The 24,608-nt window shown below is 40.3% G+C and overlaps 1 protein-coding gene across 11 annotated transcripts in view; it reads right to left on the bottom strand.

Annotated features, from left to right (window-relative positions):
• IKZF1 (IKAROS family zinc finger 1) overlaps positions 1–24,608 on the bottom strand; it is a 71,381-nt gene that overhangs the window by 5,776 nt on the left and 40,997 nt on the right. For 6 of the 11 annotated variants that reach the window (XM_074874904.1, XM_074874922.1, XM_074874899.1 and 3 more), the window contains exons 4-7: positions 13,331–13,591; positions 7,507–7,674; positions 5,405–5,530; positions 855–989 (exon numbers count right to left, since the gene is read on the bottom strand). In XM_074874904.1, coding sequence (XP_074731005.1) covers positions 855–989; positions 5,405–5,530; positions 7,507–7,674; positions 13,331–13,591 — 690 coding nt within the window. The remainder of the gene's footprint in view (positions 1–854; positions 990–5,404; positions 5,531–7,506; positions 7,675–13,330; positions 13,592–24,608) is intronic. The other 5 variants (XM_074874932.1, XM_074874941.1, XM_074874949.1 and 2 more) reach the window with 5 other exon arrangements.

Genomic DNA, 24,608 nt, shown 5'->3' with positions numbered 1-24,608 from the left:
AATATTATAAATGAATGTACAGTGAATTATAACAGAATCTAACTAGATATGAGTATATGCTGTCCTCTGACCTCCCATGCTTTTATTCATTTAAGACTAACTATACATAGCATTGTCTGTGGGTCTCACTATTATGAAACTCATGTAACCACAACTTGGCACAGGCTTACCAAACAGAACAATATAGGTGTAGCCTCCATTTTTATAGGTGTAGCCTCCATTTTTTCATTGTTAAGACAAAAACTACTGGGTGCAAATGGGCATGAGGTTTTTTGCATAATTTATAGAATGTACCCAAAGATCTTTTCATTTAGGTATTATTCTCAGACCTAGGTTTATTTATTTCCATGATCATTTTGGGCTGTAAAAGCATACAGACTTTACGAAGGGGTGAAGAATGTTATCCAGCCTATGCTCAACTATTCACAAATGTTTTCACAAACACCAATATGCCTAGATCTGGATGTCATCCAAAAGTTAATAAAATAACCCTGGAAGTGTGGTCAAATGCTTTCCCAGTAGGAAACTTCTATTCCTATCTTCAGGTTCTTAAGGCAACTTCAGGAGTCTGTCCAGATCTTGTAATGATCTGGTTCATAAGCATCAGAAAAAGACAGGAAAGAGATTTAAAATTGATCTCCAGATGTGGAAAATTAAACATGCAGAAATGTATGCTGGAGAAGTTTGGTTGGTTTTTTCCCCCAACACATCACTGTATCTGTTTCTATAGAGATAGATATTGCTAATTTAGTAAAACAAGTAAAATCATAAAGCAAAAGTAAAAATCCTGTGAGATGTTTTTTGGGTTTGGTTTTGTTTTATTTTTTAGGAGACAGCAAACGTTTAACTCTTACCAACAAATTTCTGAGGCATAGAGCTCTTACGTTTGGCGACGTTACTTGCTAGTCTATCCAGCACGAGGGATCTTTCTGACCCTATCTTGCACAGGTCTTCAGCCATTTCACTCTGGTTAGTTTCGTCTTTTATGACTGAAATCAAATGACATCAGAAGGGTTAGGCACGCTTGTTCCATTTAATGGAACTATTGTCTTTAGGTTATTGTTTCTCAGCTAATGTCTTTTAGCTCCCAACCAGCTGGAAGGAGGAGCTCGCCACTGCAGACACGGGACAATTCTGACTCCTGGTAACACAGTCCCTCATGCTGATTAATCTATGTACATGTTCATGTTTCCCTTGTTTAGGATACAAAAATGAGATTGCAACTGCAAGGCATCTGCCTGTATGTAATGTAGTCACTCCACCCTTGTTCTACAGCCACTCTGCATTTCCATGAGCAAATGAGGTCCTAACATTTTACTGGACATGAAGCAGTTCACCTTTTCACCCCTGCGCTGTCACCCCCCACCATCTCTCTGCAACCCTCCCAGTGGAACTGCCTGTATGATCATTGCTTCTCTGGCAGGAGAAATGGACAAACTTCTCAACTCCAGCAGTGGAAGATGTATTTGCAACCTACACCAACCCTTCTCTCCACCACCTTTTTTTTCCCTAGTAAATATTTCTATACTTCCTTGACACAATTTTAGACTTCAAATGACAATTTAAGTTTCTAAAGTCACACCTATAGTGGAGCACTGATTTCCAATACTCAAAATTGTTTCCCAACCTCCTGCTGAGACACTGCAGAATTAGAAAGGAGCTTAGCTGTGAGGCTCTAGGAAAGGGAGACTATTTCACTTTCACTACATTTTACTTCAGTACTTTCCTGCAGAAACAGAAGGGATGTATCGAAAAGTGCACTGTCAAAACAATGACTATGAAAAATGTATGGAAAGGTATTTCTGACTTCCAACATCTAAAGGAAAGGTGATATGCAGCAAGATTACAGCACAACTGTTGGGGTTTTTTGGGGGTTTTTTTGGCAAGGGAGGTCAGAGACAGGAGAAAGGAGTTAATTTTACTTCTACCTGCTACTGGGATATAGATATTTTTCCTGAGCTTGTGAGTTCCTATTAAAGGGAGAAGCAAAAGATGACTTTTAGACTTTGATTCTGCAAGCTCTTTCAATTAGGTGCACCACTCTGCTACATTTTGCCTTCTGTGCCTGCTGAGAATTTGTTTTATCACTGGATTTACTGGTTCACAGAACCCATTAGTACCTGGGTGTTTCTCAATAGTTGAGAACACGCTGTTCCTATGCAATGTTATTTTGGCAATATATCACTGCCATAAAAGGAAGATTGTGAAAGTTTCATTGTTCCTGAAAGTTGCAAAACCAGGGTCTGGTGGATAACTGGAAGGATCAGGTGAAGTGTCCTAGACAACAACACTCCACAATACCAAATGGAAGAGTACACAACTGGTTCTTGAGCTCCTGCTGTGGCAGCACATACTGCAGTGACAGTGACAATGACAGCAAGCCTCATGGAATTATGCCCCAGCCCCATAAGATGCTAAAGATTGTGACCAGTGCAAGATATGAGCAGAATTTGGTCATGAAAGTGCAGAAGAATAAAGGGCATGGATGGTACCTAGTCATCATTGAACAAGCACACGCCAGCATCTTGTGCTGGCTCAGGCTTCCAGATACCACTTCAGGAAGAGACTTACAGAGAATGTTTTAAAGCAGTCTGATCAATGGGGAAACAAAAGTTTGAATTTTTAGTTCAGAGTTTAAATGATCAAGAAATATCTGTTTAGGATATAATAACATGGAATTTCTAACCAATTCAAGAAAGTGTAGTTACATATTCAAATTTCAAACTTTTAAAACTCCTATTAAAAAAAAAGGGCAAGTTGAATTATGTACTAATTTCCAGCCTTTGCAACTGAAACCCCCTGAAATTTGCTACCAACCCGGTAACTTTTTTTCTCTAATTTGGTGTCTGTGAAATGAAAAAAAAAAAAAAAATTTTATCTTTCCAAATGAAAATCCACATGTGGCTGAAGAATTGTAATTGACCCTTTTTAAACTTCATAAACTTCTGTTATTTTATAAAGGCCTGGTAAGGCTTCAGCACACTTGCACTCAACTAAAATGCAAAACTCTGGGTAATGTCTCTAACAGAACTTCACATGGACGGTGAGATTCTAGTCCTCTAAAATAAGAATTAAATTCAGCAGGTTCCTAATTTCATGCTGAATCTCCTTCTCTTAAAGAAAGCAAACAAAAGTTAAAATACAAATACAGTCCCTTGTTCCTCTCCTTACTCCTCTGTGCTGGATCTCTCCCTTATTTGAATATTTTCTCAAATATATTTATTAGATTTACAAGCTGATGGAAAGCTTCTACTAGTTTAGGTCATTTCAACTGACTTTTTTTCTATGTATACCGCACAAAGTATTTTAAAAATGCTGTAAAATGCAATCCTGCTGTAGCAGAATGTCAAATCACATGCCCTAAGCAGATTTTTGTATCAACCTTTTTGAGTCTGGAAGACAAAAATAAAAGGGCCTGAATTATGGCTCTAATAGTTCCATATTGCATCCTGAAATATAGGAACAGTGGTAGTATAGCTACTTGCTTTTCTAGATATAATGTAGAATGCACTAAAAATCCCAGAATGACGCTTACTCATTTTCAGCTGTTTCATTGTACATTTTCATCTTTGAGTTTGTAAGGGAAATAATGTAAACATGGCAAAATGGTATGTTTGCAGTGAAGTGGAATAGAGCAGAATGCAAAATACTAGGACAAATGCAGGAAAGTTTCATTTTTTAGAAATGTTAAGGATCGATTTATTAACTGAGTACTAAATTTTTTAAGAGTGAAGTCTTTGGCTGGATACAAGGTCTAAATACCAAAGTTAATAGTCTAATTTTTTTTTTTTTTTAATTTGCAAAAGCACTCCTATTATATCAAATACGGATTTATATGATACTTTCAGTATATGCAAGGAAGAAGTGATTCTTCCAAAGCAGTCATTAATTCCCCAGGTTTTCATTCCACTGAGATACTAGATTCAGTCCTAAGCTAGTATAAACTCTCCTGTCATGATTTGCTATAAACAAAGGTCCATCTCTAAAATTGTATTATTTCTTAATAAAGTTTATGATTCCTAACACCAGTTTCATCTGTGTATTTTTGCTTACTAAGACTTTAGTAGTAGTTCAGCTACTCATTCACACAGCTTTTCATGTTCTGCGTGCAGACATTCAAATCCACGTGTCAGACACTGAAAATTCAAATCCCAAGACACAGTATTTGTTTCTAAATCCTATCACCTCTTTGGGGAATAAGTATTGCTGCCTACTGTATACTACATTGAGCTTTCCTATTTATATATTCTCCAGCCCCTCAATAAAATTAGAAGGGGCGTTGCTCTAACATGCTGTCTGCCAGAAGCATCTCAGCTGTATTCACTGCTATCATTATGTGCATATACTTTACATTATTTGACAGCATGTAAAAACATATTCAGATTCTGTCCAGATATGAAATATTAAATGAGGCATCATTGCAAATAGGTCAGAGGGAACCTTCCATTTTTGTCATTTGACAAACCAAGTAACATATACCAACAGCATCAAAAAGGTGTGCAAGAAATGTAACTTACTGGATGGGCTTATACTCCACCACAGAAACTGGATCTAGCATTCTCTATCTAAAACTGCACATGCAAGGGGATTTTGTATGGTTACTTACTCTGATTGATCCCATAGAGATCTTTAGGATCTTTGTTAAAAAAAAATCCAAACCCCAATATCTGCTTGCTTGATTTCTGGGCATAGTTTTAGATTTGATACTCTCCAAGAAATTGACTTTACCTTCATTCTAAGACCAGTCTGTCAGAGAAGCACAACAGCTCCTCACCTCCTCCCAGTTTTCTTTTAAAGGGGAGGTTGGGAAGAAGGCTGTCAACAAATTATTAGCCTTTCTGGACTGTCTCAGTCAAACTGGTTAAATTAAAGTCCTCTGGCATCACGTCCTCTTGCTTGGAAGAGTGAGATCAAAGACAGATGGCTCATCCTTGTTAGATGAGTTGGTCTCAGTGGTCAAGCCCCTTAAGCTGTGCCTGGGAAGGGCAGGAGATATGCAATGCAGAAGATTCTGCAGCCCTACCTAGAACACTGATACTAAGTCTTTATTAAGGATACATCCACAAGAGTACTGCAATATAGGACTCCAGGCAAAGGGGAAAGGTGATGAGATGGTGTAGCCATACTGTCTTGAGATGGTGAACTGAAATTTCCCAGGTCTTGCAAGTGTTTTGCTACATGCCTGAGTTTTACTCTGGCTTTTTCTTTGAGCTAAACAAAAGGAGACAACAGCCAAATATTTATCAAATATAGAATAAATCAAAATGCAATATCGTACATATGGGTTGTGTGTGTGCCTCCCCAATGCAAAAGATGCCACAAATGGTACTACTGTTCCTTTTGCACTCCTTTTTCTGTGTACGTGACAGGACAGCGTTAATCCCCAAATGGACACGTTTATTACCTGAATAAAGGCTGCTTGAGATATTCATGGTTTGCAGGTAGTTATGACAGCGTTCTTTATGTTCTTCCAAAGAGCTGCGCTGCTTGTAGCTGCGACCACAGTATCCACATTTGTGGGGTTTGCCAACTGGAGAAAACAATTAATTGAGAGATTCAGATGAGGTATTCAACAGAATATTAATAATGATAAGAACAACAGGAAAAAAGCCCACCCCAAAAATAAACCCACGCTTGGTGAAGAAAGATTTTGTCAATTTAAAAAAAAAAAATCTAATGGAAAAATAGTTGTATATCTTTATATCAACAGGCCAATTCTGTAGGTGCTGCAAGTTGATTTCAGATGATTCATATCAGATAAGGTCTGCGACATTAAATCTTTAAAAACAGCATCTACACAAGTTAGAAACTGAGACACCTTCAAAGGCCTGAATGTAGTTGCTTTAGTGCCTAGCTCCCGCAGAGACTGCCAGTGGGGGAACTGGTGGTGTAGGTAGAGACACCTGCCCACGGCTGGATGTCAGTTCTGATGTAACCAGAACCAGCTCAACCCTTTTAGGACAATGTTAGATTTCACATATTTTCTGCTTCTGGAAATTCAAGAGAAACGGCATGACAATTTTTTTTTTCTGTATTACACCAATTCAGATGTAGGTAGTTCCAGGAATTTCACAGTAAGAATATGGTTTCATGGACTTCTGGACCTGAATTTTCTGTCTCAGCATGACAAGACTGTCACCTTATATGTGATTTCACAATTTTAGATGGTTACACAGCTTAACTTTTGAATTTTATTTACAAATTCTCAGGTTAAAATCAGACTCAGACATCCAAATTGTTTATAATGTATTGACGTCAGTTTGCCAGTTGCAGGAACTAATTGCAATCTATAATTTATGCGTTGTCTCTTTAGCTATGGAATCCTCAGAGTTTGCCAAAAGTTTCTAGGTGTAATTTCATGTATATATGAAAAATGATGTTTAAAATTGTGCAGCCATGAAAATCAGTAACAGCAAGGGAGAGGGAGGCAAAGTAGTATTTTAAGGATGTGCTTTCTTGAATTGGGCCAGGACCAAACAGAAGTGGAAATTATTTTGGACATCTGGGACCAACACTAGGGATCTTATTATTTAATGTGTGTGTTAGAGAAGAATTTCCTTAGTTTTGTGCAACACAGAAATGTCACTTTGGGAGTTCCCTTTCTGCTACCCAGAACTTGGTCCCAAAGCCAGCTTTCACAAGTAAAGTTACCAGTGTCAGTTCCAGCAACGCAGTTTGGTGGTCTCCTGTCCAAATAACAATTTGCATCTGCAGCTTAGCTTGGGAAACTAGATGAGACAACACTCTGCTCTTAAAGGCACTTTAAAGGTGCTAAATACGTTTTGCTTCACAGAAGGTATGTGACTATGGCTTCTGTCAAACAATGAGAGGTTCCTGGTAATGGAAATGTGCAGCTATTCAAAAATATTTATTCAGATCTCCATATTATTGTTGAGACAGAACACTGAAAAACTCTAGCAGAGTCCTCTTTTCTGGAAGATTATTATCTTTCTCTCTCCCACCCTCTCCCTCCTCCCCACCCTTTCTCTTTCAAAGTACTTGTAATAACAAGGTGCAACAAATAAATGCTGCTAAATGCTGTAGGTATCCACTCCTTTGGTCGAGAATGACTACAAGACTGGAGGTTTTGAGACTTTGTGACTTAAAATCTACCGTGTTTAGACCTTATATTATTTCTGTATGCGGATAAATGCCATCTAAACCCTAAAACAATCATCAGCTTTAATTCATGTTCGTAGTTCCATGAAATGGATTACTCACGTGAGGCTTGTAAGACGAAACCCTACTACAGAAACTTTTAATCAGTCAAGAAGCATGGGGAAAAAAACCAGTTCTTCTGGTGAAGGATCATGGGTGTGAGATGTGTGTAGTCATGTCTTTGCTGCTTAAACACTGTGGCCAGCTCACAGCTTGGTTAACCTCAACACAGGGCTACTCGCCTCCCCAGGGTGAGAAGACCTCTCGGGTTTGGTGGGCACGAACGCCCCTGTCTCCTCTATGGGTGTGGTGACAAGCACGCCTGGACGTTCCCACACCTTCACTTACCCGAGTGAGTCCTCAGGTGTCCCGTGAGGGCATCCCTGCGACGGCAGGCGTAGTTACACAGGTGACACTTGAAGGGCTTTTCACCTGAGTGCAACTTTATGTGGCGCAGAAGGTTGCCCTTCTGTGTAAAGGAGGCTCCACACTGGTTGCACTGGAAGGGGCGTTCTCCTACAGGGAGAAGGAGAAAATATGTGAGAACAAAAAATCTTACGTGGTAACAAGTGAAAGATTTCAGTGAGAAAGTTGTTTTCTCACTGCTGCTCTGCGACTTCCACCGGCTGCAGGTTTGATATAACATGAGGCTTTCAGACTAAACCTGCCAGTTTCTTAATGCTTCACTGGCTGGGTCAATTTGATCTGAAAATCTAATTTTTTTTTTCTAAATCAGAATGGCACATCACAATGCAAATTCAAACTCATTTAAATAAAGTGACTGCAACATTTTGTGTTGAAGAGCCACTCTTCCTGATCAGCAGTTTTGGAATAAACCAATATCCAATTTTGCATGTTGTGGCATTTGGTGGGGTTTTTAATGTGGCTTTTTTCAAAGGGTCTTTAAAATATGCCACTGAAGCAGCAAAATAAAAAGGAAACTCATTAAAAATGCATTTCAGGATCACAAGTTCATTTCAGCGTTACATTCTTATATTTAAATGAAAGGCACTTCATTATAACAGTTATAATAACTTCTTTTCATTTACATTTTCCCTGTATTTTCCCTTTCAATTTCTTCTCCATTACCTGTCTGTCCCTAAGCAGCCAAATCAGGAAAGAGACAGAGAAAGAGAGAAAGAGAGAGAGTAAAATCACATAAGTTAAGACAGTGCAAAGGAAGCCCTGTACTTCCATGCCAAAGTCCCAACCCTTCTCTGGGTAAGGTACGAACAGAGGAGCTGAACAAATGGGCTCTGCTGGTCTACACTTTGGGCAGACACAGGGAAAAACCTGAAGAGACACAGCCTTGATTTGTTGAAACTGGTCCCTGTTATCAAGGAAGCGAATCAACTAGCCTTTGTAAAAATTAATATGGCTGTTGTTTGCTTTTTAGTGCTGTTTAAAATCAATACGCTCATTTATTTGCCTAGCTTTTTTTTCTTTTTTAATTTCAGATAGATGAAGCCTTTTCTTTAAATCAGAAGGTTTCCAGTTGTACCAGATAGGAGTAAAGGAAAATGTATACATGAGAGCACTCCATCAGCAGGAACCGCTCCTGCATGTCTCTTTCTCTGTAGCCCTCAACTAAGTCAAACCAGCCTTTGAAACTAATTTGAAGAATTCTGTTTCTCTTAGGCATAAATGTAATCTGCTATAGTAATTACAATGCACTGACAATGTTAGAAACAGCCCAGAGATGTCCTGTTATTAGTTTTGATTTTTTATCTAACAATAATACTGAATTTAAAATTTCAGTGCTGGAGTTAAAATATAAAAAATATAAATACAAGTTAAACAATTTCTTTCTTCTCTCTCACTTAACCATCATGTATTATTTTGCACATCTAGGACCAATTTGTATGTCCATATGTGCGCATACATGGTCAGCATTATAATTTTTGACTTTTGGGTAATGCAGTAGAACAGCTGAAAATCAGTTAGACAGCAGCACAGTCCCAACTGAAAAATCTGAAAACTCTTACCATCAGCTGGCAGCTTTAGCATTCAGCAAACAGTACAATGAATCTACTTTATGGCAAGAGATTTTCATCAGTCAAACAGCTTCAAGCAGGTCAGCATAGTCCCTGTCAAGCCAAATGAGCTCACTTTCTTAGTCCATCAAGAAGACATATTCATCTAAACTATACTAGAAGCTGGTTCAACTGGGGTGTCCCACAAAAATGCCAGCATTAGCCTTACAGGATTTTGCAATATACTTCATAAGCCATGCACAGTAGTTGCTAGGGGAAAAAGAAAACGGGTAAGAGTCTGTCTCCTTTACCTCTTAATCTTTGGGCAGTTACTCAGCGTGGAAGGTATTTTTCAGAAATGGACTGAAACAGTAATGAAGAAGTCAGTTTGTCATGGGGGACACAAATTCAGAAGAAATGGTTAATTCTTACTAAACAGCTTTTCTAGCATTTATTTCTGTTACTTTTTACTCACAGGAGGTAAGAGGAGAAAACAAAGATTGTAAAAGTACTCCAGGAATGAAATGTAAAGCAAAGTAAGAATGAAATGTATCTCCAGCCTACAGCTCTCGCAATTACAGGGTGAAATCTTGCACCAGGTGGAGAAGACAGATGGGTGGAGCATTTCAAATGAGACTGCTGCATACCAAATATTTCTACAAAACTTACAGTGGGATCAAATGTAAGGGAACCTGCACTCATGTTGCTGTACAAGGGAAACGACACCACCACCGAAAGACCCTGAAACTACATGTAGCTTGGCCAGCCTTTGGTCATCCATGCTGCAACTACCGGGGTGGGGAACACCTGCCTTGTGAGCCTGGCAAAGCTCCCAGCCCTGCTAGGATGGACACAGTCGCTGATGGAAGGTGTGGTACTATCCCCCAAAAATGAGGAAGGGGCAGTTTGTAAAGAAAAAATACATAATGCATCTTTTGTTTAAACAATCTGCTTTGTGTGTTGTTTTCTCTCCAGTTCTGAACAGCACATGTCTATGCTGGGCAGGTTTCACTGCACGGTGTGTAGCTATGGACAACGATGGGCCCAGGAGCAAAACCTACAATGGGACCCTGAGTTGAATCAACCACCACTGCAGTGATTTGCAAGCCTAATTGGGAGCATGGGGCCTGGACTACTTGTAAAGTGAAGAATATTTACCATCCTAACTGAAATCTTTCTCATTTCTTAAACAATAGAATGACAAAATCACCTACTACTCAGAGATGTGCATAGCTCTTTTTTTTTTAATACTCATTATTCAATGGGCACTAGTTTTCTAAATAATTTGAGACATTCAGACCCAACTAACAAGACATAAGTGAACTAACTGGTGACTTAAGTTAAAGGAATGTACATATAAGGAGAGAATATATATACCTATGCACGCACACATGTATATGCACATATATGCATATGCACGCATGCACACACATATGCGCACGCTGAGCAAGCAAGGCCTGAATCTATACCCTGAGATGTCAGCACCAGAGAGCAGGAGAAGAGTTTCTCTCTCATTTCTAGATCTTCTTTTTGCTAAACACCAGCAAGCTGGAGAAAATCCATGTACTGAAAGCCTTGGGGAAGGACAGTAAGGAGAGTCGGGCATCTGTGAGTGGGATTCACTCTGCAGACAGGAGCAACAGGTAAGTCAGTGCTGTACAGCTGCTCGCAAACAGGAGGGGGCAGAAATATCAGGTGCTGCTCTGCATATCTGCACTTGGCAGGTGTATTCATTAAAAGTAATTATGCCTTTTATCAGGTCAGGCAGTCATTTTATTTTGGCACTTTAGTGTGTTAGAGTTTTGTTCACTTATCAAATATTTATTTAAGGAAACCTCACTGCATATGCAGGTTTTACATGAATTAGCAGCAAAGTAATTCATTTGCAGGGCTTATTCCTTCACCGGGCATGTATTGAAATGGGCTTCAGCGTAGTCAGTTAAATGTCTGTAATAGTATATCCCATTTCTACTTTAATTTTCATAGCGCAGCTGAAAGGAAAAGCAGTCACCACTGTTTCCCCATGACGTCCCTTTAATTTAAACTACCAGCTCCAAGCCTCCACTCCCTTGTCAGCCTCCAAAAAAACACCTGAGCTCACCCAAAGAGGCTGCTCAGGAGAGGAGCTGAGGATGAGGTGGGAGGGAAAGCAAAGGCTTTCTTTCCATGGAAGGAGTCAGGGGCTCACCTTCACACCCTTTATTTTTATTAAGTGTAAAAGAAGCAGGTCCTGCTGAGCAAAGTGCAGCTCGTGGGGTGCTTCCACTGTAGGTTTTAACTACGTTTCCCGATTAAAAAGAGGGTCTTGTTCATGTGACAGTCCTTGCATGGTAGCACCCTAAGCACCCTTGGCAGGCACATGAGTCCCTCTGCCAGGCAGGATTTCGGGCAGCTGGACGTCTGTGCCAGGGAAACCAGTGAGGTGGCCATAGGGAACAGACAGCCCAGTTCATCCTCCAGAGACTCATCCTGCTGGGTGCCAACCAATACACTAGAAACAAAGGCAGCTCTGCCCACCGCCTCCCTAAAATCAGGTGTGTCCCCACACAGACCACTCAGCCTTGATGAAAACACTGCCTCTGACCCTCAGGGACCCAAAACAGCTCTTCTGAAGGAGCAACAGCGTACTTTTAATAGAACAGCAGTCTCCTAAAACAAGCACAAAGACTTCAACCTCTAAATGCATTTTAAGTTGCAACGTTTTATTTCAACTACTGCAATATCCCCTTCAAGCCCGTGGGTCTGTTTAAAAGTCCTCATGTCCAAGTCATTTTCCATATACATTTTATCAACTTTTAAAGGATCACATTAACATGCAATTAAAAAAAAAAAGGAAACAATTGACCAACAAGCACTTTATTATATCTAAGAAGTAGGCTGTAACTTCACTTCTGAGAACTAGTTGTGGCTTTTCCAATAATGATAATTATCTGCTCTTCCCTGACAGAGGGATTTATCATATTGAATTGAAGAGTATTTTGAAGCAGGCAATGTAACAACATTGCTATCACCAGCACTGCTTCTGAATGTGGCTAACCCATGTTACACTAACAGATAGCACCCTTCCAGAGCTTGAAGAGCCACTGTTACAGTGACAGACATTAGCACTGGCGGGGATGGACAAACACTCAGGGTCTCTTCATGGATCCTCTCCATTAAACTCTGAAAACTCTTTGCTAGTCTCACTCCTTAGTAATTCTGGGGAAATCATTTAAGCATGATTGGGGGGAAGCGGGGAAAGAAAGTATCTATGTGTTCACTGGCATGACTATTTCAGTGGAATCTAACCATGGGACAGGTCATTCTTACTTTAAAAATATTTTGAAATTCCCTCTCATTTGAATATTCATGCAAAAATGTCAAATACTTATTTATTTTCAAAGTAACTTGTGTAGCACAACAGTACAGTTCAGTTATTATCCTTTGACTATGGATGACCTTAGAGTTTAGATCAGAAGCCTAATTTTTAGGCAGCTTATATCAGGTAAGATGAGACTCACCCTGGTCTTTACTTCTTCGTTTGTTTCAGCCTCTTCATTTTTTTGCACTCTGAGACTATTTAGAATTAGAAAATTGAGGCAAGAAGATTCACAGCACTGTATAATGACAAACCATCCCTACGGAGCACAACATCTTTACATGTCTCTTTTGGTGTCCCAGCCGAAACCATTTAGTGCAGATTTGACCAGTGACAATACTTGTTTTTACTTCATGAAACATTTGACATAAAATTAACCCCTTTTTTACTAAGACTGCCAGTAGAGTTCCCTTAACATTTATTTTGCCAATCACTTTCATAATCACTGATCCATAATGAGTTTTGTTGCATTGTTGGAAACATTAGAACTGGGTCAATTTCAGAGTTAGCCAGAAATGGGTTTTTCTTCAGCAATTCTTAGAAATTTCTCAGAAATTAAACAACACTTCTTCACTTTCTTCTTTTTTAATTTGAATTTTTCATGTAGCTTCCAACCAAACAAACTGGACAATTTCTAGCCCAATAGATGGACTTCCATTAAGAAGAAATCTCAATTCTTGTGCTCTCCGAAATGGTGTAACAAAATAACCAAGTTCCAAATGCCCACCGATGCTGCATTATCTTACAAGAGGGAACATGTGCATGATACAGAAAATAAGTCTTAGTTCCTAATATGTGGCCAATTCTTGTCAACTAAAGGAAAAACTACGGCAGGCCTTACCAGTGTGGCTTCGTTTGTGAACCATGAGCACATTGGGACCGATGCAAATTATCCCACAGATATCACATTTTAGCTTTCCGTTAGGAAGTCGAATGCCTCCAACTCCTGACATAGCTTTGCTGCCTGGGCCATTGTGTGAGCCATTCATTTTCTCTCCCGAGGTATCAAGCATTCGTAAATCCTCCGCACATTCTTCCCCATTCATTTCACAGGCACGCCCATTCTCTTCATCACTCTGAGTCTCTATTTTAATATTACCGGCTGAAAAAAACAATACAGGATGCCACTCAGTTTTGTTACAGAATAAATATGGTGGCAAAGAAACAATCACATCAAAGGAGATAACTTCTAAATAACATGTACAATATACCTAAATAACAAAAGCTACAAACACGACTACATTTCCATGGACAATGAGATGAGTTTGTAACACATGGAGCAATGAACAGTGAATATCAGTAAGACAAATACAAGGCATCCTGGGAGCTGGGAACCCAAACAACATTACAAGTCTGTTCCTACGTCAGTTTGATATTTTTGCATTTGTAACATTCATTTTGACAATTCAGGCTAATTGCGATGAAACTTAAAAGGAATCCACTTCACAAGGATTGATCCAAAACAGTTGTGAAAGTAACACACTCATCAAAGACAATGGATGAAAATGAACTGAAAATGCAACATTCTCCACTTGACAGGAAGATCCCAGGGGTTGTACTGAATCCAAATATTTGCTTTGAAGTTCTGTGGGGTAAACAAGGATAACAGGAAAGGAAAGAGTACAAACACTGATAAAGAAACCAGGATGGGGAAGGATGGAAGAAAGAATTTAAGAACTAGCATTTGTAGGATAGCAGAATTAGGATCAATGAGTAAGAGGAGAGGATGTCTACAGCCATGAGCTACTATTAAAAAACTGTCAAATCAACAAAGGTGGGTGGGAGAACTGTTTTGACTTTATTGGAAAAGTTCTTTGTGTTATAATCCCATAGGTGACAATCACTTGCAGCTAGAAGAAGAATGAGGTATAAATTTGGCATAGCCTCATGACATGTGATAACATGTAGGTTGGTAAATTTGGTCTGATATGAACACAGCAAACCTAAATGTTATGGAAAAGGGCCAAGATTCAGATCAGTTAATGACAGTATTCATTCATCTTCTCTCCACAGGACTGTATGATGTTTTGTGTAGAATAAATCATCTTTCCAGTTATTCCGTCTTTTCTAATCTGATGGTTTTGGTGAAAAAAACAGTTCTTCATTAGGCTGAAAAAGACCATTTCATTCCCCCCAATCTTGCTTTCCTTTCAGTGAAAAACCTCTTCCTTCACCCTACCCCACCCCAAAAAGGAAAGCATTCACTTTAGTGGCTAGCTGAGTACATGAGGGGTCTGTTTCACCCAGTAAAGACCAGGTCTTTTCCTTTTGTGGAACAGTAGTTTCATGGTAGCCTTATTCATTCATAAGTGGTGGTGTAGCAATGACATAATTAAGCTATGGGCAATAATTACCTCAAGAGATGAAAGACCTTGGCATTAATTTGAAAATGAAAGGTTTGACAAACTCTTCTCTGCTACACCCTGCAACCTCCCAGGTGTCCCAGGAGGATTGCATGGATGTGACTGACAAGAGTATCTGACTCAAAATCCTACTGGGAAACATGCTGAGGGTAAAGGTGCTCACAGTTCTGAACACTGCTTGACTGGACACCTTTTATAAAGTCTACCAATCTAGGCATTTTAATGATTTTTTCAATTACTGCATTTTTAGTAAAAATCATATACAAGACACAATGAGTGCACACCATAAATAGCAGTTTTTACTTTAAAATGTATGCCCTAAAAAGGGGAATAATTCAGAGTTAGGGAAAAAAAACCATAATAATGATCAAACAGTGATTTATAAAGATGATATGTCTGGCTAAAAAGAAGTGATCTACACTTTTCTGCAAATTTAGTGGACTACAACCCCATACTGCTGTTTTCACCATGGCAAATGGAAGCAATAGAACTACTTGGCTTGAGCATATGACAGATTTTCCATAATTCATATACCATTTTTTTTCTCTTAATTATAAGCATAATAATTTGAATGTAAATATAATTATACAAAATAATTACAGGCTCCTTGCCTGCCAGGGATTTGGAGAAGGTGGCTTTTGAAGTAGGCTTTACGTTAAGTTAAAACAAAATACATGTGAACGAAGCGAAAAGATCCCACTACTTAAGCCCTTTGGTAGCATATGCAGACAAATGTACATTACTGAGAAGCGAAAAGACACAAACAAAAATCATAAAAGTAGGAACTAGATGGAAATGCTCTGTAGTGAGCTGAGTTTGCAGTATACTTACGGGAAAAAGATTTGGGAATTATTGCATGAAAGTCCCTAAAGCCTTCTGCCCCAAATGCAGCTGCAATAAAGAAGGCAAACAGGATGCTGGTTTGTGGTACTGCTAGCAGTAAATGTAAAAGAAAATGGCATTATTGCTATAAGAGAAATACCTAGGAGAAAGACAGAACTATCATCACAGAAGCAACACAAGCAATTTAGCATGAAGCAGAAACAGTAGCAGGACAGTTGGCAGGGGAATCCTGACCTGCCCACAACAATTCCCATTTGTAAAAATGCCCTTTTCTTCCAAAGCATCCAACAAGTTTTATCACGTTTTCTAAATGCATAACCTCTCTTGGGTATTCCCCTTGTTTGCGGGTTAACTCCTGCTGAAGTCAAGAGGAACTTTTGTTAAAGTGTCTTGAGAGGGTCAACAGGAGCAGAGCACCTAACACAGCCTTCTCCTGCCCCCAGGGAAACCACAGGCCCCTACAGTGCAAGCTTCCTCTCAGGATTTATTTTTTGCCAACATGCCCTCTTTGTGTGCCAGAGATCTCTTCCTTATAGGTCCTTGCTTCTAGTCACTGCAGTTATAAAAAAGTGAAATTGCACTGTTTTCTTCTCACGCCTGCTGGTCTTATGCAGTGGAAGAAGAGGGAGTTTAATTTTATATGTATATTATTGTCTATATTGGCATATTTTTTGTTCGTATTTTTAAGGCTTGTTCTCACAATGTATCTACACAAAAGTAGCTGCATGAACACACTCTACCCTGCATATTATGAGTAGCCACGTGCAAATTAACATGCCATGGAGCACACTGATACAAGTAATGATGGAGTTCATTACTTGACATAAGCAATGATAGCAATATTGATCCAGTCAATCTTCACTAAAGCTCTCCACAGCTATGCCCCTGGGCTGCCATAGCTGTGCTGCTCAATGAACATCCCCACGTAGACAAGGTCAAGCATCCAGGATGCCCTTACAAGCGCATCCATTCAGCAGGACAGCCCACAGTAGGGGCTCACTTCAGGTGTGGGCTTCACTTTGCCAGTGAGAGTTGATGGACAGAGAGGCCATCCACCTCGCCCTGGATCCTCACAGAGATTTTATAAGTCTAATTAATAAACAAAATCTCTTCCTATTCAAACAGAGCACTTTTTGCCAACCTGTTTTCCAAATGAAAGCTAGCGAAAAAAGCCCCACTGATGTAAGAGACACAACAGGAGAGATGAACAACACTCCAGTAGAAATACTAAGGATTTTTGTTAAATTTGAATTAGAAATGGGAAGGCAGGCTATATTTTTTTTTTTCTGGAGGCTTAGACTGAAAACAAAAATCAACAGTTTCTTTTGTGAGAGAAGTTCCTGTCCCTCTCTTGCTATAGTGGGGAAAATCACTCTTGGAGCACTGATGATGTGACAAATATCTGGGAATCAGACTTTTCAGATGCACTGATCAAGAACATACTCAGCATTTGTATAGGTTTCTCAAACAGCTACTCAATATAGTCTTTGCAGAAATAATTTCTGTGCACATCCATGTCTATGTACACATACATGCAGACATTAATTAGCTCTACAATAATTCATGATAATAATTTCTCATTGTCTCTTCTAACACCATTAAAGCTTTACTCATTAATTAATTTACTTCAATTTGGTTGGAGTTGATCTTAAAAGGCTCTGTATTTTACTCTCTTTGTAGACATTATTGCAATTCAGAGAAGTTTAATCCAGACCATACTTTTTTGTGGAAGGAGTGTGGAGTGCACCAGTGTCACTGAACTGACAGCTCTCCTCTGCTCCCTTTTTACCGACCCAGAGTGTGGAAAAGTTACCCAAAAGCAGGGCATTGGGTGGGTCTCTTGTGCTCTGTGGTGTTTACTGGGAGCTTCACTCAGGATTTTCTGAAGAGCATGTGAAATTTATGTTACAAAGACTGTTCTGTATTCTATGGTTAAAGGTGGTTTATGCAAGTGTTTGAAAAAAAAAAAAGAATTGACATGTCAAAGGGGAAAGGGCTGTTGATATGATTTATCACTGAAGAACAGTATAGCTGGCTCAGCATGAGACTCAGGCCGGGACAGTCAGGAAGGCAGGATGGAGGGCGAGGAGACAGAGTCACACTTCCCTGGAAAGAGTTGAGCAATGTGGAGAGGAAAGGGAGGCATTTTGCAATGAGTGAAAGAGTGGGGAGAAAGGAGAAACCAAATGGACCTCCTGGGAAACAGGATGTGGAGGGTGGCTTTTAAAGGACAGAGAAATAGGCAGCTGGAAAAAAAGGCATGTGAAGAACTATTAATTTGTTTTCAATCCACTGCCTAGTTACCTTCTCTTATAGCTATGGGACTCCCTCACAGATGTAAAATCCTTTCAGTTTTGTGAGACTTTGGCACCGGCACACATTTAAGTACGTGGGCCAAAATCCCATTTGGAAGGGGGCATTCACCTCCCAAGTCATATTCTTCTCTGGTGTGATTTTTAAAGAAGAAAAAAGCATAAAACCTGGCTATAAAAGGAATTTAGAGAATAACAGAGAAAGACAAATCACACTGAAGCTTCTGGGGCATTTTAACAATAGAATTCCCTAAGTCCCTTTGATTTTTAATGGGATTTGAGCATCTTTAGAACTTTTATCCCAGTAGGTACTTAACTGTATCTTGTGTCATAACTTTAAGAAGTTATCCTTTAGCCTTTCTTTGAAAATAACCACGATCACCTGACTTTTGGTCCATGCAATATCTTGCTTGCACTTTGTAGCAAACAGCAAAGAAAAGACCTCTCCTAGTTGCTTCAAATAATTTGGGTGCATGTAATATTTTGTTTGAATGGCTCATTTTTTATTCCAAAACAAGTCAGAAGTATTTTGTGGATGTTAGTTGATGGTAGAATTAAAGTCCAACAAGAGTTTTTCATGAAGGCAGCTTAACTATTCAAGCAGCAGACAGATGAAGCTGCAATCATACCTGGCTGATTTGAACAGTGGATTAGCACTGTTATGGTGAGGAAGAGAAAACCTTTAACACCATCCTTTCTAACAAATTATAGAAGATGTTGCTAAAAAGGCAGAATAAGATGAAAAAAGCCTATTAGGCCAAAATAAATTACCTCAGCATGCCAACATGTGTCAACAAAAGCATCCAGGATCTCTTCCTGTTTATATAAACGCAAAACCCAGAGAACAAAATATTGGCAGCAATTCCACCTGTTATTTCTGATATAAGACATAACAGATATTCTGTTTCGTTACAGTGTACCAAATTCTAGCACTTGGCTATGACCTGAAATCCAAATCTTCTCCCTTTTCTTTTTATATCATGGTCATTAGCTGTGCTCTGTTCTCACAACATAAGAGCACTGCAGGTGGAGAATGCTATTCTCAGAAATATAAGGCACACAAGCAAGTTGTTTGTCCACAGAATATCCAAGGAGTCAGTATTTGCTGGCTAGGTTTGACAGCAACAAAGACCAATTCTTTATCTTAAATTATGTTTCCATTAATAGTATCTTTCCCTTATGAGCTTCTGAAGTGACATGAAGACATCATGTAAAAAAGGCCTACAAAAGGTCTGGGCAGAGCAAACAATTAGTTATGCAACGGCCTCAGCTCTTCTTCAGTAAAATTCAGAAGACACAACACAACATAGGTGGGACTGATTCAACCTAGTTAGTTATTTAGCTATAGAAAAAGTGGATACATCCAAGTGCTCTTAAAAATTACTGTTTTGCCCTCTCATTTCTACATATAGCACTGCATTGCCCAGCTAATCAACTATTTGTGGTGTCTGCACGTGCAAAATGCTGGAAGTTAGAGGCAGTTCAGAATTGCCTGAAAAGTTAGAGCCTACAATGCAACTTAACTGCAATGGACAAAAGGAAACACATCAGTAAAAGGGGCTGTATGCAGCCCATATTGCAAAAGTTGTTGTGTAGGGCTTCTGCTAAAACAGGACCCAGCATTCACTGTGTCACAGGACAGAGAGACCGCTAGCACAGCGGGAGGCGAACGTCCGAGGCTGTTGAGGCTGCCCAGTGACATGGCACTGTCACCTTATCGTTTTGCCTGAGAGAGCTGAAGTCTTTACCACAGGCTGCAACATGGCGAAGAGGGGACAACAGATAAAAGTGAAGGCTTCTTGAGAGGCTCTCAGCTGGCTTTTTAAAGTGAAACAAAACAGAAAGAAGAGTAGTAGCAGGAACTGCTGAGGCACACCTGCAGGTAGAGCAGACTGGTGCTGACGGATAAGGAGATCCTCCTCCCTGCAGGGTCTGTGCTGCCCCTCCTTTGACTCCAAGTGCCAATCAGCCCTTGGCAGCCAATTTCTTCCCTACTCTAATTCTGGCTTTCAATCAAATGTATATTATTCCAGAAACACAGGCATCCCCAGATAAGCTATCTCCCACGGGACAACCAGTGTGAGGAGCTCCACCCATGTCATCGCCCGCAGCCGCCATTTCCCCCCACGGCTGGGCACCCGGCAGCCGCCTGCAGGGAGGTGCCCGGTGTGCCAGCGCCCGCCGGCGGGCTCGGCTCAGCTTCAGCAGCAAGGAGCAGGGACCTGCACTCACTGCATTGCAAAACATATCAACATGGTTTTCTGGGGGCTGCAATGGGACCAAACTGTAGGGAAGGCAAACAAGTGAACAAAACAACCGACAAAGTATATCCTCTCTAGATACAAAAAGTGTCTTTGGCTCCATGGTGCAGACGTCCATTAATCTCCTGTTAGTTACCTATGGGAATCCTCTAATGTACCAGTAAAGATGGACAGGTTAAAGACAGATTCAAGTAATGCCCCTGAAATCTACTCACACACTTGAAGCTAGGTGCTTGTTGTGTACCTTTCTGAATTGGTGTTACAGCACGGAATGATCTGTAACCAAGCCAAGGAGCTGATGCAGTTCATATTTACTATCTTTGTTGTGCTACTCGCTGGTACATTTTGTACTGGATTCGAGTTTTATCAAAGGACTCTTAACTACCTGCCTGCTTGATGTTCATAATCTGAATTACCAGTAAAACTAAGTTTTAAAGGTGAGAGAAAGAACATTATCAAGAAAAGCCATGCTAAACCTATTTCTCAAGTTCCACATGTATGTGTAACCCATGCTTCCTCTATACGAAGTACTCTGTGTCTTTTACCGGCTGCCCGGTGGAGAAGCTAAGGGAACTGCTGCAGGCTTGCTGGTGACAGACTTTACTGACACTTTTCTGTTTTGAGAAGTAAGCTGGGAAGATTTTCAAACTTGAGGGAAAGGTTTGCTGACAAATGATGGCAAGAACAGAGCTTCTCATCCTCAACGTCTTTGTCTCTTCTGCTTCCATCAGATTTTTTTTTAATGTGGGCATTAAAGGATGAGGAAGTAGCAAAAGGGCATTTAGCAAGAAACATTTTAGAAGTAAAGTAACCTCAAGTAACAATACACAAGAGTGAGGTAAAAAGCTACCATATATGAAAACATTCCCAGCTGACACAGGTATCTGTGTGGATACACATGCTTATGTGCCGAGTCTGGCACCTGTGAAGCTACGTTCTCCTGAAATGCTATAGGCACAAACGTTGCGGCTTATGCTCTTCCCCACACAGCAACAGTTGCCCAAGAGAAGCAGAGCCTCAGACATGCTATAACCTAACATTTACAGGGCTTCTCTAATTCTTTCACAAAGCATGCTTTAATGAAATTCATGGGTGTTAACCTGTCCTCAACTAATGCAACAAAATTCTAGCTAATAGCAATCACACGTGGCAGCCTGGGAGAATGTGAAAAGAGCGTGCACCCTCAAAGATTAGTGTTTTGGAGAAGAGGAGCCACTATGTTGAGATTTAACAGGGAAACCAAAGAAGCTCCACACAGATGGGGGAGGCAGGCAGGTTCTTGCATGAAGTTGTCCTTACTCTGCTGCAAATCTGGGGGTTACTGTGGGGATCCCTAGCCAAAGCAATGGGCTTAACCAATGCAGAAATACAAGTAAAGCACAGCTACACACTTAAGGTGATCAGTTACATACAAATGATGTGAACTGCAGTTAGAGGGGGAATTTAAAGCCTGCCTGACCAAGACAAAACCTTCTGAAGCCTGAACACATACAGAGGGTATTGGTCAGACCCATACCAGCTGAAGACAGCAGAAGAAAGCTACTGCTTGGGAGCAATGAAGTGTCCTTGGGTCTGCGGTAGGAAAGGGAGGTCACAGCTCCTAGGCTCGCCATACATCCAGCACAGTGCGGGGGGCAGGGCACAGGGACAGGCAGGGAGAGAAACTGTTTTGTATATTGCTTCAGAGCACCTAAATTTGCCTTGCCCTGAATGCAAAGTTAGCCCTTGCAGACCTTCCCCTTTTCATGCTCCAGCTCAGTGAGCTGCTTACACATCTTTAATTTTGGCCCAGAAGTGGCCCAGAGCTACCCTGGCTCAGGATCAGGCCCTTGCAAGTCCACCCATGTGAACATTTAACGTGCTGTGCCTTCTCTGTCAGCGAGATGGACGTGGGGACTTTTAACAGGGACTCTTTAGCTACCATGATGATGTCTTGAGTGCTATTTTATGCAAGTGTCCATAGTTCCCCAGCTGTCAAAGGGTCAGTAGATCTAAAATTAGACCAAGCAGCTGTGTTTAGGTTTGGGGAGGTCCTTGTGGGTGCTGTGCAAGGCTGTGCACTGTCAGTCTCCTCTTTCGAGAAGAGGTCAAAGGATGAAATGGAGAGGAAACTAGCCATTTCAGCACTTGAGAGGGAATACTTTATGACAATTTTATTATCTTCCCTACTCAGAAAACAAATTTCAAAGCAGAGTCCTCTGTGTCCCCCTCACTGGACAGGGGTAAAAAACCCCCAGGGATACTGAAAATTTATTTTAGACTAAAGCAGATCAAATGTAGTCATCATTTTATGAGTGGTAAAGGAGATGATCTCTCTCAGGACTGTGCGAAGAAGGTAATCCTGAGGTAGCCTGCTTTAGATCTGTTAATTGTGAGTGCTCAGTTATTTTTCTAGAATTATCCAAGGTTATTGAAATTTTTTCTTTTTGGGTTGTAGAAATATTGCCAGAAGGTTTTGCAATGTAAATTGGTGTTTACCTGATTATAGTGTGCTCAACAGTCCAGTGAAAGGAAATCCTAATCTGTATCTTCTGGGGAAGAGGCATAAATTGTTCTACACACAACCTAACGAAAATCTCTGAATGTGGACATATCAGATGGCTCCTGAGGAGAAAAATGTCAGGATAAAATTATTTCTTTCCCACTGTGTATTGCAGCCTATGCTTTGCTACAGGGACCTGGAGTCCCCTTCCAGAATCAGTCCTCTATGCTGAAATGGCAAGAAACCCCAAATGATGCTGGAATACTCTCAAACACTCAGAGATCTGCATAATTCTGGAAGTCTGCAAACCTGGTTCAGTCCACATTTTTAAAGGACTTCTTGTCTTTCCTCACTTCCTTGGCCATTTTTCTTGTCTGCTGTTTCCTTGTTTTTACCTCAGGAAAAACAAGCCCTCCTTCCTTTCCCTGAACAGAACCCAACCTTAACCATATTAGCACTATGACAAGACATCCCTGATGTTGGATGCCTCTTGCCTCTTCCAATTGCAAAGTTGTATACTGTTTGCTTGGGTTTTTGAACACAGTGCTAAGAGAAAAATCTAGATTTCACTGGCTTTCTGCAACAGCTGACTCAAAAAGAAGGAGAGATTATTAAGAAAAAAATCCCAGTTTCTCAGAAAGATGTGGGGAAAAATGTGACAGAAGTTCAGGCTAAAGAATTTTCTATATGTAGAAGACATTGCATCAGGAACAGCATCCTAGCTGAACTGCTCTGCTCTGAGGTGTACTCTGCAAGCACACTTCAGCTGTGATTTGAAACTACTGAATTTAGGAGCCCCTACTCCCATCCTGAAGGCTATCTCCAAAATGAGAAAGGAACTGCGTCACAGAGGGAACTCCAAGCTGTGGTTTAGTTGGGTTTCTGGTGCAGGTATCGCCATGCCTCCAGAGGAGAAAGGCCAATATGGCAATCCACTCAGGGACACTTTCCTCAAACTCTGAACAAATCTTCAGCAATGCTTAAGGCTGGTAAATTTAAAGGGGTGTTTTAAAATGATTTTACCACTCTCTTGAACGAGTAATCCGACATTTGAAACCCACTGGAAACACAGTCAAGATCACAATCTTCAAACAGTCACAATCACCGTGCTGAGTATCACTATCTTACATCAAAATGCAACCGTTTTCTTAACATGGATAGATCAACAAAGCATCCAAGCCAACATGTTGCTGGCAGAGCTTCAACAGAAAAGGCTTTCAAAATAATAGTTGTGAATTAAATGGTCTCCAATAGCACCACTCTAGACTAAATTGTCATAAGCAGCCCCAAACTGACTGTGAACAGGAGAAACCTACATAACTCAGACCTCAGCAATTCTTCCATCAAGGCCCTCATTTCTGGCTGAGGTATAGAACAGAATAACCTAATATGGTTTAACCAGCATTCAATGACTGCTTGAATTTCTCTAAACTCTTCCACTCATTTCAATATGACTACCAATTATTTTAACATCTGTCTATCAACACAAGATTTTTACAAAAGCAACTAATGTTTTAGGGCTCTCCAACTTCAGACACTAATGAAACTAGATTAACAGAAAACAGATCAGCCTGGACAATGCTGATCACTGAGAAATCAGACCACTGTCTCAAGCTCCATATCTGAATTCTGGGCATCGAGTCACCTCTAAAAATCAGCACCACCCTTTGTTTAACATGCATGTTAAGGCAGGCATTTGTTAGCTGCTCAGAAACTCTTTCATAACCTGTAAATTGATCAGTGGAGAAGTAGTTAACAAAAAGGACATGTATTGGCATATTCTGATTTCAAAGCTCAGAGCCAGTTCAGGCATTGCTTCTCAATCTGCAGCAGAGGGAGACTATCAAACCCTTGTTCC

The sequence above is a fragment of the Strix uralensis genome, chromosome 1, assembly GCF_047716275.1.
Source record: "Strix uralensis isolate ZFMK-TIS-50842 chromosome 1, bStrUra1, whole genome shotgun sequence".
Lineage (NCBI taxonomy): Eukaryota > Metazoa > Chordata > Aves > Strigiformes > Strigidae > Strix > Strix uralensis.
Note: the sequence above shows the minus strand (reverse complement) of the source record. Positions and strands in the feature narration are given on the sequence as shown.